Source organism: Marmota marmota, unplaced genomic scaffold, assembly GCF_001458135.2.
Source record: "Marmota marmota marmota unplaced genomic scaffold, marMar, whole genome shotgun sequence".
Taxonomy (NCBI): Eukaryota; Metazoa; Chordata; class Mammalia; order Rodentia; family Sciuridae; genus Marmota; species Marmota marmota.
In genome coordinates this window covers 35,266,872-35,286,085 of record NW_025999932.1, presented here as the reverse complement: position 1 = coordinate 35,286,085, position 19,214 = coordinate 35,266,872, and the positions used below count along the sequence as shown (strand labels likewise).

The 19,214-nt window shown below is 39.8% G+C and overlaps 2 protein-coding genes across 6 annotated transcripts in view; one reads left to right on the top strand and one right to left on the bottom strand.

Annotated features, from left to right (window-relative positions):
* The first annotated feature begins 62 nt into the window (after positions 1-62).
* Positions 63-14,039, top strand: Alg11 (ALG11 alpha-1,2-mannosyltransferase). Of its 3 annotated transcripts, XM_015484252.2 has the most exons (5): positions 63-203; positions 2,656-2,886; positions 4,640-5,571; positions 9,430-9,707; positions 12,925-14,039. In XM_015484252.2, exons 1-4 carry the CDS (start codon positions 160-162, stop codon positions 9,699-9,701), a joined length of 1,479 nt encoding a protein of 492 aa, XP_015339738.1. In that variant the 5' UTR covers positions 63-159; the 3' UTR covers positions 9,702-9,707; positions 12,925-14,039. The 3 variants fall into 3 exon arrangements, with proteins under 3 accessions (XP_015339738.1, XP_048656850.1, XP_015339737.1); XM_048800893.1 differs by lacking the exon at positions 9,430-9,707; XM_015484251.2 differs by having other exon boundaries at positions 9,430-14,039.
* A 1,070-nt stretch (positions 14,040-15,109) lies between these two features.
* Positions 15,110-19,214, bottom strand: part of Nek5 (NIMA related kinase 5) — a 64,262-nt gene continuing 60,157 nt past the window's right edge. For all 3 annotated transcript variants that reach the window (XM_048800891.1, XM_048800889.1, XM_048800890.1), the window contains one exon: positions 15,110-15,514. In XM_048800891.1, the coding sequence (XP_048656848.1) occupies positions 15,313-15,514 (202 nt within the window). In that variant the 3' untranslated portion in view covers positions 15,110-15,312. The remainder of the gene's footprint in view (positions 15,515-19,214) is intronic.

Genomic DNA, 19,214 nt, shown 5'->3' with positions numbered 1-19,214 from the left:
GCCATTCTATTGGCTAAAAGGCCGTGGGAAGCTGCTACCGGTAGCCAATTGCAATGCACAATTGGCCCGCGAGGGCCAGAGGAGCGCCTCAAGGTTCCTCAGTAGCCAATAGGGAAGAGGAACGGCCAAGCGCTTCCTGAGTTCGGGGGTCGGCCGAAGATGGCGGCCTCCAAAGGGGGTTGGTGCTTGTGCGAGTTGTTGAGGTGAGGAGCGGGTGCTGTGGGCTCGAAGGGCTACTTGTCGGGTGGTGACACTTGGCTATCCAGTGCCGCTAACGTTTGCGGGAGAAGGGCCACCCGTGTCATGGATGTAGGCTAATTTCCTAGGACTTAGGGTATTTTCTCAGGCCAGTGAGCGGTTTTCCCCTCCCTGTGGGGTCTCTCAGGTTGGAGCAGACTGAGTCTAAAGACTCAGTTTACCGCAGTTTTTTCGCCTGTGTCCTTGTGGCTGAGGGGCATTCCTTCCCTGTTTCAACTTTTTCTTTCTTTTCGCAGTCCAATAACTCTGTCATGGTACTTATATGTGCATTACTAATTTTCCCTTATGATTGAGCCGTGAGTGATTTTCCAATCTATCATGTTTCTCTCTTAGTTAAAGAAATCAATTTCCCTCCACTCCGTTTCTGTCTCCCCCCAATTTTGGTACTGAGAATTGAACCCAGGGACGCTTTGCCATCCGTTGATTTAGTGTGTCTGTTGTAAAAATACTTATATGAAAATATTACCCTTATTATAATACACATTATCGTTTCTCCCAAAGAAAAGTTAGGAAATAGAAAAGTAAAGGAATGCTACCATCTGGTGATAAACACTCTTAATATTTTGGTGAGAAAACACTTTTCTCCACCTTTGTTATGATATTGTGATATAGTAAATGCCTTACTCTGCACTGATTAAACTGAAGACCTACTGTATGCTACTACCTAGCCAGGTTGAATATTTATAATTAACACAATATATACCTGAATAGCAGTATGTGCATATTCTCAACAAAACTCTGGTATTTCTTCTTCATTTTTGTCCTACTTCAAGTTCTGTAATTATTTAAAACATTCTGAATGGGAAAGTATATTCTCAGAACTTTCATGTTACCTACCTGCCTTATAAATGTCTGCTAAATGAGTGACTCACTATTGATTACAGCCACCTTTTTTTAAGCCTTTTGTCTAAATATGGGCAAACATTATTTAGTACTACATATTTTAATTATATGTAAATCCTAAAATGAATAATTCTAATGTGCAAGTACTGTATGGTGTTTAATAAATTTATTTATAGAAACTGTAAGTGTATCTTTGAAACTAACATACTCAAAGGACTGGCTTAATTTTAATTATTAGTATGATTCTGAATCTGATTTAAGTTAAATGGTTCAATTTGAAAGACCTGTATGTAAAACTGAACCATTTGAAGGAATTGTCATAAAAAAAAAATCTTTAGATTCTCTGAGTCGTTTACATTATAAGTAAAACAGCCTTTTGAAAGCTCTTCTTAGGGAAGCAGACTGTCCTATATAGAGTTGCTTTTGTGAACTCATACATTCCAACTCATATATTCTTAAAGTGGCAAGTAAGATTTGTCATTATTTAACATTTAATCATTTAAGGTGGTAGTTCAAAGTGTGGTTCATAGATCCATACAGATTCAAGATTCTTTCAGTAAGTCTTCAAGGTCAAAATTGTTTTTGTAATAATGTTAAAATAGCAATTGCTTTTTTCAGTATGTTGACATTTATACTGATGGTACAAAAGTAAGTGAGTAAAACTGCCCTAGTACAAATCAAGGCAGTGAATGCCAAACTGTAGTAGTTAGTCCTTGTGTTTTTTAGCACTTGCAAAACCCAGTTTTAATTAGGAATATCAGTGATGAACTGAGAGCCATGGCACATGCCTGTAATCCCAGGAACTCAAGAGGCTGAAGCAGGAGGATTACAGGTTTGAGGCCAGCAATTTGGTAAGGCCTTAAGCAATTTAGCAAGACCCTGTCTCAAAATAAAAAGTTAGAAAAAAGTCTGGGATCCAACTCTGTGGAAAAGTGCCCTTGGGTTAAATACTAGTACCAAAGAAAAAGAAAAAAAAAATCTTTAAATAGTAAAAGTTATGAATTTTGTTAAATCATAACCCTTGAATACATATATCTTTAATATTGTATATAACAAAATGGGGGGTGGGGGGGACACATAAAGCACTTCTGTACTGCTATATGGTGGCTATCTCAAGGAAAATCAGTTTGTTACATAATCATCTGAGCTGCATGCTGAATTAGACACTTTATGGGAGACCATTTTTACTTGAAAGACGGACGGATAAACTACCAAGTCACAATGCTACAAAATGGAGAAGTAAAAGATCCACTGAATCCTGGGTTCAAATAATCCTCCTACCTCAGCCTCTTGAGTAAGGTGGGACCCCAGATGCAGGCCTCTTTGCCTGCCTAGAATTTTCAAAAAACAAAAAAGTAGGAGGGTTAGGTCTTGGGTAGAATGTCTGAGATCCTAGGTTGAATCTCCAGCACCATAAAAGTATTTCAAGTATTTTGTTAGCAGGCTTGCAAACTACAAAAATTTTCTTTGCTACCAATACATAAAGTAATATGTAAAATTTTTTTTAAAAATATGGGCATCAGATGAATTTTCACCTTTTCCTTCTTATTTCAGGTTGTTTTATTCATTATTCTTCCCTGGGCTAATTGTATGTGGAGCTTTATGTATATGTTTGGTTACTGTCCTTTGGGGACTCAGATTACTGCTACAGAGAAAGAAAAAGTCAGTGTCAGCCAGCAAAAATGGGAAAAATCCAACAGTGATTGCATTTTTTCATCCATACTGCAATGCTGGTGGAGGAGGGGAAAGAGTTCTATGGTGTGCCTTGAGAACCCTGCAGAAAAAGTAAGTATTCATCATGTTTAGCAAATTTTCTATATTGTTGCCATTTCTAGAAAAAAATATTACTCAGAAATTCCTTTCTCCTGTATCTTATTCACAGCCAGGAATCTCTTTTTTAAACTGTTCTTTAATAAGAGAATTTTTCTCTCATTTGCTCACTTGCTTCATACAGTCCTGTTGAATTTTAAACCAGTGCCCCCAACATGCCTATGGTCCCAGCTACTGTAGAGGCTGAAGTGGGAAGATTGCTTGAGCCCAGAAGTTGGAGGCTGGCCTGGACAATGTAGACCTTGTCTCAAAAAAAAATCTAAGCCAGGAACAATGGCATATGCCTGTAATCCCAGCAATTTGGGAGACTGAGGCAAAAGGATCACAAGTTTGAGACCCTAAGCAGTCTAGTGAGACCCTGTCTCAAAATAAAAAATAAAAAGGGCAGGAATGTAGCTCAGTGGTAAGGCACCCCTGAGTTCAATCCTTAGTACACAAAAATGTACCTAGCTTTAAAAACATGTTTGCATTTCCCAGAAACACTTTGATCCTATATGAGGACATGTTTTTTTAAATTTTAAATTATGTTTATGAGTATTTTATTAATATTTCACTACTATTTTTATATTGAGAATGTTGTCAAAATGAGTTGTTGTATTTTATTTGCACTGTCGGGGATTGAACTCAGGGCATCACACATAATAGACAAGTACTCTACCTCTGAGCTATACCCTTACTCTGTTAAAATAAAATGTTTTAATATTTCCTTAAAAAATAGAAATTTCTCATTAAACCCTTAATAGAAGAAAGAGCAAAGAGCTGGAAGACAGAGTGTCTTAGTCTAATTGGGCAGCTGCATGCAAATATTTTAGACTGAGTAATTTATAAAGAACAGAAATATATTGCTCACAGTTCTGGGAGCTGGGAAGTCCAGGATCAAAGCACCAATAGCTCTAGTGTCTATGGAGAGCTCACTCTGCCTCATAGATGGCTGCTTCTTGCTGCATCCTCATGTGGCAGAATGGAAAATGGGTTCCTTTAGGCCTTCTTTAAAAAGGCCCTTGGAGGGCTGGAGTTGTGGCTCAGGTGTAGAGTACTTGCCTAGCATGTGTGAGGGCCTGGGTTCAATTCTCAGCACCATATATACATAAATAAAATAAAGGTCCATTTACAACTAAAAATTATTTAACAACCAAAAAAAAGGCACTTGAGGGTGGAAGTAAAGTGTGTGCTTAGCATGCACAAGACTCTGGGTTAATACCCAGCACCAATAAATGGAGAAATAAAGGTATTAATCTCATTATGAGGCCCCCTCCTTTTTGGGGAGGTAGCAGTACTGGGTATCAAACCCTGAACCTTGTACATGCCAGCACCAGAGAGAGAGAAAAAAAAAAAGTATCTTTGATGAAACAATATAAGTTGTGAATTTTGTTAATTCAGAATCCTTGAGTAACTCTACCACTGAGTTCCATCCCCAGCAGCCCCTTCCTCTTAATATCACTATATCGAGGAGTCATTTTCAACACATGAATTTGGAGGGGACGCAAATATTCAAACCATAGCACATGTTCTTATTTGAAGAACCAGCATTTTAGTCTTTGGGCAGTAGACAACTCAGGAAAGGGTATAGTCAGCAGTTCAAATGCAATGAATGAAAAAAAGTGGAAAGCATTTTTTAGTATCAAAATAAGCTTAAGATTATAAGAAAACTTTTTGCTTGATTTGAACCTAAATAAATGACATTCTTAACAATTATATTCTATTCTAGGTATCCTAAAGCAGTATATGTTGTTTATACTGGTGATGTTAATGTCAGTGGTCAACAGATACTAGAAGGTGCTTTCAGAAGATTTAACATCAGGTTAACTTGCCCAGTGCAATTTGTTTTCTTAAAGAAACGCTACCTTGTGGAAGATTCACAGTATCCTCACTTCACACTGCTTGGCCAAAGTCTAGGATCCATTTTTCTTGGCTGGGAAGCTCTGATGCAGTGTGTTCCTGATGTTTACATTGATTCAATGGGCTATGCCTTCACACTCCCTCTGTTTAAGTATATAGGGGGTTGCCGAGTTGGAAGCTATGTTCATTATCCCACTATCAGCACTGATATGCTCTCTGTAGTGAAGAATCAAAATGTTGGATTTAATAATGCAACCTTCATTACCAAGAATCCTTTTCTCAGCAAAGTAAAGCTGATCTACTACTATTTGTTTGCTTTTATTTATGGACTTGTTGGTTCTTGCAGTGATGTAGTCATGGTCAATTCTTCTTGGACACTAAACCATATTCTCTCACTGTGGAAGGTTGGGAATTGCACTAATATTGTTTATCCGCCTTGCGATGTGCAGACATTTCTGGATATTCCCTTACATGAGAAAAAAATGACCCCAGGACATATATTGGTTTCCATTGGCCAATTCAGGCCTGAAAAAAACCATCCTTTGCAAATCAAAGCTTTTGCAAAATTGCTGGATAAGAAAGTAGCTGAGTCACCTTTTTCACTTAAACTTGTCCTCATTGGAGGTTGTCGTAACAAAGATGATGAACTTAGAGTAAACCAACTGAGAAGACTGTCTGAGGATTTAGGAGTTCAAGAACATGTGGAATTTAAAATAAACATTCCATTTGATGAGTTAAAGAATTATTTGTCTGGAGCAACAATTGGTCTGCATACTATGTGGAATGAGCATTTTGGAATTGGTAAGTTTGTCTTTTAAACAACTTATTTGGTGCCACTTACTATGCAGGTAACTGTGTTGAGGTTTTTAGAAGTATGATCTAGTTTAATCTTCTCCAGAACCCTATTTGATAGGTATTATTATTATTCCTGTTTACAGATGAGGAAACCCAGGTGCAGAGGCTTAGAAACTGCTAAATTCAGTCACACAGGAAGTGGTAGGGCCTGGATTCTCACCCAGATAGCTACTGCTCTTTTCTTTCCCCATCTAAACTCACCTACCTACAGACTTCTAGACCCTACCCTAATCCTGTTAACAACCAAATTAGAAACTGGACAGGGCCCTCTGGACAGGTATTTCAATATAGCTGCCTGGTAATTCTGTTGTACATCAAAACCTTAGACCCTCTGTTTCCAGATGGATTCTCATAGTAATTCTTTGTGTCTTTTATTGATTCTACACTCATTATTGAAATGGCCTCTCCTCATTTGCTGCCATATCCCATCCTAAGTATTCCATTTAAATCTCCTTGTCCTTTATTGTTTCTTGTTTATTCTAGCACAGATTGCTATCTCTATGCTGACTTCATGTTAAGCACACCACTTGAGTGTAAGACCAAGTACTGCTTTGTGCCTAATTTGGTTTAGCATATTTTTTTCAAGTGCCTACCTTGTACCTCACAAAACTGTTAAGGGAAAAATAGGACAACATGCAAGTGAAGTTTCTTATACCAAAATCATGATTTAATTTTTTACGCATTGTTTTAAATCCCTAGTTAGTAGCACAATACTAAACTGAGAAATTCAGCAGGAACTTGTTGACATAACCTTATTCACAGGGTCTGGCTTCCTGTGCTTCCTTTCACTTATAATCTGTGCCAGGTATACTCTGGTGGGTGCTAAGAATATTACCAAAAAACACCTAACATACTCATAGGAGCAGAGAATGGTAGCCAAAAAAAAGTGCTGTGACACCCAAGCTGGGGCCTGGACAATAATTAGAAGTTGCGCAGCCCAAAGGGGAGCATATCCAGCAAAGGCAGCAACACTGCAACAAGAATGACAGCAGGAGCATCACCAGGCACATTCAAGGGACTAAGAGTCCAACCTAGCCCAGCGTGAAGGGGACCCGGCAGGAGAGCAGAGGTAATCTGGGCCAGGTCAAACCATTGGGAAAGGATTGAAGAATATTTTGTGGGGAGGAGGCAGTACTGGGGATGGGACTTAAGGCCTCATATGCTAGGTCAGTACTCTACCACAAGCTCCCCAGCCCAGAATGGAAGCATTTCAAGTACCGCATTTAAAAGCTTCTGTTTCTTAAAGCCCACTATGGCTGCAGTGTGGGGAGTGTGGGAAGGATGAGGGCGAGCAGGAAGCTGAGCTGGGCTACTACAGCAACCCAGGCAGCGGGTCTGGCCATCTGAATTTGGTAGGCAAGCCTACTTGAGAGAGATTCTGAGGGAGTACTGGACTGGGTGGTTAGCTGAATATGTTAAATGAGGGAGCAGGCAGACTCAAATGACTTCCTGGGCTTGGGCAGCTGTGGGGATGGTGTTGGCTTTCCCTGCAGGGAACCCAGGAGCAGGGCACTTGGTAAGCCAAGTCTCCAGTGGGTGGGGTTTGAGTCAGCTATGGGACATGTAAGTCCTTGTACCCTGTAGGTCATTGTAGATATGGGCCTGAAGGCGACGCGAGACCTGTGTGGAAGTGTGGAGTGAGGGGTCATCCTTATCCAGGTGGTTATTGAAGCCTTGCAGATGTGGGTAAAGTGTGCAAGAAGAGCCTCTCAGCCAAGTGCTGTGAACAGGAGCAGTTAAGGAGTGGGCAGAAGAGGGGCCAGCAAAAAGGAGAATATGAGTTGGGGGAAACAGGCAGAGTGCAGTGCTTTGGAGCCCATGGAAGACAGTGTTTCAGGAAGAAGGGAAAGGGCAACAGAGTCCCATGCTGCCTAGATGCTGGGAAAGGTAAGAAAGTCATTGTGCACCTGGGACAGACTAGTTTCAGGGGAGAAGGGGAAGCAAAAGCCATATTGTGCTAAGTTGAGCATTAGTTAAAGGTGAGCAAGTGGAGTTCATGCAGACCACACTTCAGTTTATCTGTGAAGGAAGGTGAAAGAGATCAATAATTAGGGAAAATGTGTATCAAGAAAACTTTGTGTGCCTTCCCTGAGACCCAGGTGCTCATTCCTGACTCTGCTTCCGCCCTTATTTAACACATGCAGCTACCATCCTGTTTTTATGATTTCCAACTAACTTAAATGCTCATAGAGAAGGACCAGGAGAGCCAGATATGATAATGTATGCCTGTAATTCCCGTGAGTGAGGCACAGCAACTTAGCAAGGTCCTAAACAACTTAATGAGACCCAGTCTCAAAAACTAAAAAAATGTTCTGGGAATGAAGTTCATTGAAAAGTACCCTGGGTTTGGATTTACTCCCCAGTACAAAGAAAAAGAGGAAGAGGTGGAAGATCATGAAGGGAAAGAGGTGAATTGATTAGATTTAGGTCTATGAGAAAGGGTGAAAGGAAGTTTGCTGCCCTTCAACAACCTATGAGGTGCTGAATGCCGTTCTGCAGGGACTTCACAGCTGTAGAAGAAGCAGTTAGAACGACTGAGCTTCTTTCCTGTGCACCTGGGATGATACCAGCTCTGTGCCATCCTTCAGGAGTGATCACTTAAATCATTTTCTGAAGGGCTTCTCTCCAAGAATATAGCTAAAAAACAGCTGCCTGGGGTACTTTATACCCTCACCTGTATCATTTGGTAAACACTAACCACAGCTTCTGTTTCATTCAAAACTGCTCTTAGGCACAGTAGTATCAAATACACCAGAAATTCAGGCATTAACATGAGCACTGGCAGCAGTACACATCACTGAGGTAGTTTACATTTTTCTATTTTCTGCTAGTAATGCAATTTGAACTCTTAAACTTTTGCTTTTGATATCTTTTCACTCCTTTTATCTTTCTGATACCTGCTAATATTCTACCATCTTGCTAACATTATTTAGACATTGTCTTGTGCAGTATACTTACTTTTTATAGAATATTTTTATAGATTTCTAACTACTTACCTGTTTTAAGAATGAAGCAGCATTATTGTGAAGCTTTAAGAACTAAAAAATTTTAAAATTTTTTTTCTCTTTTTTTGGTACCAGGGATGGAACCCAGGAGCGCTTAACCACTGAGCCATGTCCCCAGCTCTTTTTGTATTTTATTTAGAGACAGGGTCTTGCTGAGTTGCTGAGGGCCTCGCTAAGTTGCTGAGGCTGGCTTTGAACTCACAATCCTCCTGGCTCAACTTCCCAAGCCACTAGAATTACAGGTGTGCATAACCGTGTCTGGTTAAATTATTTTATTTTGCACCATGGCAGTTAAATGATCAAATTTATAGACATATAGACATTTAATTAAATTTGTCATTGAGTCTCTTAAAATTTCTGAAGGTTTCCACTCATCATTGTTCTTACAAACACACTCTAAAACTTAAAAGATGGCTGAGTAGCATGGCAGCTACTCAGGAGGCTGAGGCAGGAGGATCATAAGTTCAAGACCAACCTGGGCAACTTGGCAAAACCCCTGTCTCAAAATAAAAAGGACTAGGGATGGCCTGGGGTTGTGGCTCAGTGGTAGAACACTCCCCTGGCATTTTTGAGGCACTGGGTTCAATCCTTAGCACCACATAAAAATAAATAAATAAATAAAAATAAAGGGATTGGGTCCATCTACAACTAAAAAAAAATATTTAAAAAAAAAAGGACTGGAGATGTAGCTCCGTGGTAGAGTGTTTGCCTAGTATGTGTGAGGTCCTGGGTTCTATGCTGAGTACTGCAAAACCAACCAACCAACCTAAAAGAATGTGTGGTTTTTTTCCCTCCTCAGGAGTTGTGGAGTGTATGGCAGCTGGCACAATTATACTCGCACACAATTCAGGGGGCCCAAAGCTTGACATTGTCGTCCCTCATGAAGGAGATATAACTGGATTTCTGGCTGAGAGTGAAGAAGGCTATGCTGAAACCATGGCTCATATTCTTTCCCTGTCTGCTGAAAGGAGACTCCAAATCAGAAAAAATGCTCGTGAATCCATAAGGAGATTTTCTGATCAGGAGTTTGAAGTGACATTCCTATCATCTGTGGAGAAGCTATTTAAATAGTGCCACGTCTGTATAAATTAAAGATACTTTATATAAAATGGTTGGACTAGGGATGTAGCTCAGTGATAGAGCATAGTATATACAAGACTCTAGTTTCAGTCTCTAGCACCAAAAAATAACATAAATACCTTCATAAGTAAATATTTTTCTAAACTCACTCCCTGTTGTAATAAAGTCAGCCTGAGCAGTGTTCTCAGCAATGTATATATAGACACAGTATTTATTTCAATGAAAAAGACAAAATTACCGAAATGGAAAGGTAATCTTATATAGCTTTTTATAAAAATTTGAGATTAGTATTTGGTTGCAAATACTGAAAAATACAGATCTAAAAGAAAAGAGTTAAATAATATTTAATTCAGGTGTAATCTATATCTTTTAAATTCAATTTTTCAAGTTAGCAAACAGGAAAGAAAAACATTTAATGCTGGGAATTAAACATAGGGCAAGTGGTCTACCAAGGTACATTCCCACATCCCCAAAATTCTGGTACATTTAAATTCTAAGCAAATCATGCATGACCCTTTTAAATTCATCTAGTGATTTTCATAAAAGAAAAAATAGGTGCACATGGTGGTACATACCTGTAATCCAAGTGACTTGGGAGGCTAAAGCAGGAGAATCCTAAGTTTAAGGCCAGCCTCAACAACTTAGCAAGCCCCAGGCAACTTAGACCCTGTCTCCAAAAAAAGGGGGCTGGGGATGTGGCTCAGTAGTTAAGCATCCCTGGGTCCAATCCCTAGTATCAAAAGAAACTTGAAGCAGGCTTATCTAATCATGTTCCCAAAGTATATAAAGTCAAGAGATTCCGGTGTATGTGGAAGCATGTGGGGATCAAGTTACTACTACCAGTATTTTCCATAACTAGGTTTTTGTGAAAGGTGCTTTTTGTTTAGTGCTGTGATAGCATATATCTCTGGGTGTCTCCTCATCTCAGCAGCTCCACATCTTAAGCTAAAAGTCAGCCCTGATTCATTCAAGAGAATATAAAGATAAGTTGTTTGTCTAGTCATGATGGTGTAATGCACAGAGCTGTTGACAGAGTGTCTATGATCAGCATCATGCATTGAAAGTGGCATTTTGAAAACAGGACTGGAGTAGCAGTTGTCATATCTGGGCCAGCTTCATCATGATGAAATGTAAATTCATCATCATTTACAGTGTATGGCCTCCTCCTACTAAAGCTGCACCTTAATCTTTCTGAGTCTCAGATTTTTAATCTATAATCTGGGTTTGTTAATACCTGTCCTCACTACCTTTTAGATTACCTTTTAGAGGTAGTGCCACTGAGAGGGAATGAAACTTCTTTGAAAATTATAAAAGTTACTTTAAAGGCAAGAACCTATAGTAAATATATTTTATAATCTTGTCTTTTAGTAGTGCATTATAATTGTATATAGATCCTTGGTTTCTACGCTGGTAGCTAGGAATTAATATAAATTTAATTTGACTTCTGTCCTGAATAACTAGCATGGAAAAGCAAATAAGTGTGCAACTATAGCTATAAAGACCTACAACTATTGGCATTTTCTGCATATGTAATTCCTTCTAGTTCACTGAGTTGACCTTCCCTTTACAGTCTTTTTACATTTATGTTCGAATCATTTGAAAGAGGTATATTATTCCTTTGCAGTCTCAACTATTCATCTATCCACTTATTTTTTACTGGGGTTATGTTGATTCATCTGCAGCCCATCTTTGTTGTAGATTAAAAAGCAATAAAACTGTCCTAGATGCCACGCACCAACAGAACTTTTGTGGTGAAGGTGATTTAGTTTACAAAGAATGGAAATTGTAGTTGGGAAATTCCGCAAATTCTTCAGTCCAGCTTTCTCCTATTTTCAACTTCATAGACAAGAACAATTTAAATCTAAAAAACCTAATAGACTTCTTCAGTGTCACAAAGCTGTTTAATGACAGCATCAGTAATATCCTGGTGTTCCGACTTTGAACCCAATGCTTACCTTATAATTAGTCTTTGAGGTAAGATTTTTGCTATTCCTCAGCCTATCCATCAAAATTATGGGACTAAAGATAAATTGAAATAAACAGAGCATAAGTAGAGGTTGGAGTGAAGGAAAAGAAGATTCTGGAATTCCTTAAACATTTTTAACCTTCAAAATGACTTTTATGTATCATAAACATAAAAAAATAATTATTTGCATATATGTTCATTTTCAGTTTTTCTAATGTGATATAGTATATGTTGGGTTTTTTGTTGTTGTTTGTTTTCTGAGTGACTTACTATGAAGTATCCAAATGGTATGTCTGTCTGGGGAACTTCTGGGTGATATTAATTCTTCTAAGACTTTCCTTCTGAGTGGCCCAAACATGCTGTTTTAAATCCACAGCAGTGGGGATTTACATTCCTATTTCCGGCTGTGCATTATAGAGTATATGTTTCATAGTCTTTGTACTTAATTATGATTTAGATTAATAGATGCAAAATGTACTTATATCTAAATATAACTTAAAGCAGTGATTTTTCACACTCTCAGGTATTTTTCCCAATACAGTGCCTTTTATATCTTTCATGTAGTCTCCCAATTTAATTAGTATTGTTCCACACTCCAAGAAATTCCTTTTTTTTTTTTTTTGTACTGGGGATTGAACCCAGCACTTTACCACCACTGAGCTACATCCCTAGCCCTGTTACTAAGTTGCTGAGAGTCTTGCTAAGTTGCTGTGCCTGGCCTTGAACTTGCAGTCCTCCAGCCTCAGCCTTCTGAGCTGCTGGAACTACAGGCGTGCACCACTGCGCCTGGCTAGACTTTGTTTTTAATAAATATTTCAGACATACCAAAAAACTGCAGAGCTTCATACACTTGAGGGGTTTTTTGTTTGGTTAGTTTGGTTTTGGTGCTGGGGATTTAACCCAAGCCCTGGTGTATGCTAAGCACACACTTTACCACTGAGCTATACACCTAGCCCTCATATACTTTAATAATTTCCAGGGTATTTTACAGGGCAATCTTACAGGCAAAATTATGAGATAAAGTCCAGTATGTTTATCATTGCTTTCATAATATTTATGTTTAATTATGTAAATGTACCCTAAACTCCAAGACTGAAATAGTGTGTCTGTGCCATGTCAATGAGTATGAAAGAAAAGTTACTTCTGTTGCATAACTACAAGCTATACAGGTGTCTAGAAGCTAATTGGTCTCTGTAATTTACCCCTCCTCTCCATTGCTCCTCTGCTAACTCTCTTTTCCCATCTTAGAAAAATGGATTAGCATCAGTTCCAATATCTTGGTGATCTGTGCTCACATGGACTACATGTGAAAAGTTACAAGGCACTTAGAAGAGAGGTCGCAGGACCTAGAGACATGACTGGATAAAGAAAATGTGGTATATATACACACAATGGAGTATTACTCAGCGGTAAAGAAGAATGAAATTATGGCATCTTCATGTAAATGGATGAAATTGGAGACTGTCATGTTCAGTGAAATAAGCCAGTCCCAAAAAAACCAAAGGCCAGATGTTCTCTCTTTTGTGTGGATGCTAAGGCATTGGGTAGGGGTATAGAAGTTTATTGGATTAGACATTAGAATGAAGGGATGGGAATAAGAAAAACAGTAGAATGAATTGGACTTAACTTTTCCTGTGTTCATTTTTGAGTATATGACCAGTGAAACTCTACATCACATACAACCACAAGAATGGGAAGTTATACTCCATGTATGTATATACGTAAAAATACACTCTGCTGTCATACATAAAAAGAACAAATTTTCTAAAAAAGAGAAGGGAAGTTGCAGGGTTTATGTACTTGTTGGCACCATTTAAAGGATAATTGATTTGGTGACTATCATACATAGCTAACAAAAGCTGATTTTCCTAATGTGTTCTAAAACAAGCAGATACAGGTCTGATCAAACAGTTTCTATTCAGTAGCTGGAGCCAAGCCTAAAATCAATAGCAAAGTCCATCACAATGTAGGGAATGTGTTTAAATGGTAAGGTGAATTAGGGGCTGAAACAGGTTGAAAACCCTTGCCAATAATATGTATTTACCCCAATGAATACTTGCAGTGTGTGTATATATATACACACTGATATGCTTATTCTTAAACTTTTTTCTTTCTTCTGCCTTTCATTGACTTGGTCTTTGGATTTTTAGGAATCATTTTGCTTCTGATGCTTTCACATTCCATTCAAAATTGGGGTTACATGCAGACTCTCGCAGATTTACTATATCTGAACTAGACATGTCTTGAAAGTAAATAAACATGTATGGTAACCACTAGCAGAGCTGTAGAATTAATGATGCTCCAATCTCTCAGGACCACTTGTTACCCAGTTTGAAATAAACATAATGTTGAGAACTTTTTAATTTCAGCTTCATGATGTACACATACTAAGCACCTCCCTAAAAAGTAGAATGAAACTGTACAGAGTTGAAAGAACAGTCCCTCAAATATCACCAGGAACTAAACACTGGACATATCCCAGGTGGGTGACTCCTGATACTTGCATTCCCCACATTTAGTGAAAAATAGACAAATGCAAATACTAAACAGATCTTAGAAATAATCTGAAAAACTCTTCCTCATCTTTTCTTTCTTGGTCCAAAAATATATGAACCAATGCACCATTTTATTTTAGTATAGAGCAGATATTTCAGATGGAATTCTAAAAATCCCTAGCCATCTTGTCCATTCTTCAGCAGATGTATATCTAGTATTTAAATTAACAAATATCTAATTCTAGGAACATGTTCAACACTGGAATTAATATGATACAATTTCCAGTTTCCTGTCTCAAAGAGTTTACAGTTTTAACAAGAAATGTATTAGCAGTTATTTATTCATTCAAGAAACATGTATGTACTAGGGCTAAGAATTTTATACAAAAAAGATCATTGTGAGATGTAAAGACCATGCCAAGCACAGTGGCACACACCTGTAATCCCAGTGCTCGGGAGGCTGAGACCAGTGGATCACAAGTTTGAGGCCAGCCTCAATTTAGCAAGACCTGTCTCAAAATTTTTAAAAGGGTTTGGGAATGTAGCTCAGTAGTGAGAGCACACACTTGAAGTTTATAACCTATACACTTAAAACTACTAAAAACTCAATAAAAGTTATTTAGTATATAATTAATATAACATGTATTTTTCCTCTTGTTCACTGAGAGAAGACCAACGTAGTAAGAATTACGTTAGAATTTAATTCCCTCTGCCACCTCAATTTCCCTTTGCCAGGTAACAACATATTCACAAATTCCAGAGACAAGGACGTGAGTGACGTCTTCTAGAGGAGGGTGTTGAGCTGCATTATTCTGCCTAGCACATACATTATCTTAAATATTTCTTAATAGAAATTTTAAAGTAAAGGTATTAATTAATACAAAGTTCTATTATCTAAATTTAAATAAAAGTAAGTGCTTGGGATAACTGGAAAACTCTTTAACAAATAAATGAATATTTTTTATTTGCACCCAAACAGATACTACAGTAAATAGATGCTAATTTACTATTTAAGACAAAGGCCATCAGTCCCCAACAGCACAAAAAAGAAAAAAGAAAGAAAAAGTACAATAATCACACTTGTATATTTTGACTGGCTGTTGATGTTCCTTTGTCTTCATCAATAATACAAATTCGGTCATTAAATGGGACTAGAAACAGCCTCCAAACCTTCATTTAATTCTTCAGATTTCAGCATGCTAATCCTTTCTCTTTCTCCTGGTTTTTCAACATCCTTAAAGGAACTGGAAACCTCTTCCCTTTTTACTTCTTTGGGAGTAGTGAGTTTTTCTAGGGATTCTACTACTTCGTTTCTCAACTCATCTTCAGACTCTTCAAAATTTCTGAAATAATAAATAGTAAAATAAAACAAATCAACATTGTGTTATGAAAGCACTAATATGAAAACTAGTTTCCCAGGGCTGAGGTTGTGGCTCAGCAGTAGAACGCTTGCCCAGCACATGCAAGGCCCTGGGTTCGATCCTCAGCACCACATAAAAATAAATAAAAATAAAGATTAAGAAAAAAAAAACTAGTTTCCCTTTTCATTGCCTACTCCAAATTGAGTAATATGAAAGTTGCATTTCGCCCAGGTAATAAATTACTTATTGTATCAGTTTGGATTCCGTAAGGGTGACTACCAATCAACATCGGGAGAACTAGTCCTCTGGTGGATTTGCATTCAGTAACCATTACTGTATCTATTAGTATCTACCACAACTATGATGAAGAGGAGAGGAAGAGAAAGAAACAACACAAAACTTCTGCCACATATTAGTTCCTGGTACACATATGCCAGTCCCTGACCTTGGGAATTATCACACACTACATTTCATTTAAATACTAATAGCTTAAGGTAGACATTCTTATCAAATTATAGATAAGAAGTTGGGGCTTGGGAGAGGTTGAAAAACATGCACGGGGTTTCAGCATCATTTTATGACACTAGGCTAAGAATTTTATATAAAAAGGCCATCATAGGATATAAAGAGCATGCCCGGCATGGTGGCACACACCTATAAATCCAGTGACTAAGAGGCTGAGGCAGAAGGATCGAAAGTTCAAGGCCAGCCTCAGCACTTAGCAATACCCCCATCCCAAAATAAAGATTTTTAAAAGGACATGGGAATGTAGCTCATTCAGAGGCACCACAGTCACTCACTACACAACGTCTCTGTCAATGATGGACGGCATGTGCAACAGTGATCCCACGAGAGAGTGGACCTGAGAAATTCCTATGGCCTCGGGATGACTCACATCACGTTACTCACGTGTCTGTGGTGAGGCTGGTGTATATACTTACTGCAAAAAGTGCGACACATATACTTAATAATGATGATATAAAGCTATATATGTGATATAATGATATAATAATCTTGTTAATACTTGATACTGACAAGTAATTACGCTACTGGGTTATGAATTTACTATACTTTTTATCATATATCATTTAATGTGTTCCCCTGCTTTTAAAAGAAAGTTTAACACAGTGTGCTGTGTAACCCTGTCAGTAGCCTTATATATCTCTTGTTTACTGCATCTCTTGATGGCATCAAGGGGCCAGGTAAAGTAACTTCAAGTGACCTTCACTGACCTTCACCCCAGGGTTGTGTAACTGCACTTCATCATGTTTGCACAAAGATGAAATCGCCCAACAGCACGTATTTCCCAGAGCTGCCCGTCAGTAAGTGACCCATGACTGTAGTCAGCAGAACCAGGAATTGAAATTGTGTGGAAGACTGCAACACCAATGTTTTTAGAAAGGGAAGGAATAGGAGACCAAGAAAATAGCATTGAAGAATGCTAATATTTCAGCAGCAGGTGAAGGAGACAGAGCTGGTAAGCCAAGAATAAGAGTAAGGAAGCCAAGGGGAAGCCAGAGGAGATGAGGGTTGAGAAATGATGTCCTGCCTGGGTGATATGGTAACAGACCACCTCTGAGAGCATATTCCAGAACAGTGCCAGGCAGCAGGGGCCAATGTACAATGGACTGAGAAAGCAATGGGACAAGAAGGTGGTGACAATGAGCAGGAAAGAAGGGAAGCAGGACTCGTGTGAATACAGAGAAGTTCCAGAGCTGGGAAACTGGTGACTCCACCTACAAACCACACAGTGTCTTGTGAAGTCTGTATCAGGCACTGTCGCAGGATGAGAGCAGGATGGTCCAGGAGTGGGCGTGCACACTAGCTGTGCCACAGGGAAGGACACTGACCAGGCAAGGGATTGTGAGGCATCGCAAAGGACTCCACTGAAATCAGAGACCACAAATTTGACATGGATCCTTAAGTAAGGAGGGATCCATAAATTTGACAGCTCCCACTTATTATCATCCTGAGGTATATGATTTACAGAAGATTTTCCCTTTGTCTTCATTCCTTTATAATTTAAAGTGTGAAGAATCTAAGTATGGGTTTCTTTTCATCATTACTGCTTGGTAATTGTTTTATTTCCCATATCTGATGATTCATGGTGCTCAATGACGATGAAAAGTGAGGCTGGGGTGTACTCAGTGAAGTACTTGCTTAGGATGTGTGAGGCCCTAGGTTCAGTCCCCAGCTCTGCAAAAATAAAATCATGTAATCAAACAAAAATTGTAAAAAAGTTCACAGGGGAGATCCAACATGGTGGCGGGCGGGGAAGCAGCGCTTTCAATACCTCCTCAGTAACAGGTCAGAGAAACGCATCGATACGCCTGCTGAGAGGTTCCTGGCGAAATTCCACTGAAGAGAGACCGGCCGGCAATTGGTAGGATTTTGGGAAGTGACAGTCTGCCCCAGACGAGTGAATCTCCGCCACGCAGCGCAGAGGTCCGGACTCGCCAGCCACTGCCCGCACAACTCAACTCGGGACCGCACGACTCAACTCGGGACCGCCCGCCCGCCAGCGACCGCCTGCCGGCGGCCCCCCGCGACTGGGCGGCTAGACCCAGAGGCGCGGCCCAGCAGGTGCAGCGTAGGGACTCTAGGAAGAGGTCTCTAGCCAGGCCTTCATGAAGTAGCGAACTGGGAGCTGAAACCAACCAGAGACAGACCAGTCCCACCCCTCCCTTCGGACACTCTGACAAGGAGCCTGGGGCCCGCCATAGCAGAGAGGTGATGTCACCGGAGTTTGGCTGACGGAATTCCTTCCCAGCAGAATCCACTTTAGCAGGTGTGTGACTCCAACCCCATCCAGATACAAGCAGCCAGGAAACCGCGGGAATCTCCCTGGGGGGCGTGTCTGTAGGGAAGCAGAGGGGATTCCCAATCCCCAACTCCCCTTAACACCAGCTGCAACACCCAAGGTCTTAGCCGCCAGTATCCGGGGGCATGCCCACCAAAGGGGTCCGGAAAAATTAAAACTGTTGGTCCCCAGATCACCGCACCACAGCACTGGGGCTTAGATGAATGACGGAGAGAGCGCTCAGTCGTTCGGGAAATAGGACACGCAGTGGGGCTGCAAGTGTAACCAGATCTTTGGGGAACCGCCTCCGGTGAACAGGACCTGGCTGGCTGGCTGGCAGGAGTAAGGGGGGGAGGGGCCGGAGAAGTGAAACAGCTCTGGACTAACAGGACTGAGAGACTCCCAGGAGCCGCCTTACAGGGCTTCCTATAGACACGTAGAGGGCAGAAGCTCGGCTCGGAGGGCACAGCTCCGCCTACTGGAAGAGAAGAAAATGGATCTCTAAGACTTCAATTTTTTTTTCTTCTTCTCTCTCTGTTCCTTTCTCCCCTTTTCCTTCTTTCTTTCTTTCCCGTTTCAAGTTTTATTGTTCTTTTCATTCTCCTCTAATCTATCTATCCCTCTCTCCTTCTTTCTTTTTGAGAGCACCTTCCTTCCCCTACCCCCCAACTCTCATCCCAAGCATTACGTCCTCCATTACGTGTAATTGTCTAAATGCAAATAGGTGAATGTTTCGATGCTGTCTATAGGGCTCCTAAATACCTAGCTACTACCAACACCCTGATCCAATCGCCTGTTTGTATCCCCCTTCAGTAGAGCAATCTTCTAAAGTAGCCAAGACATACTAACCCTCATACCATCATAGCACCTAACCTAAACATA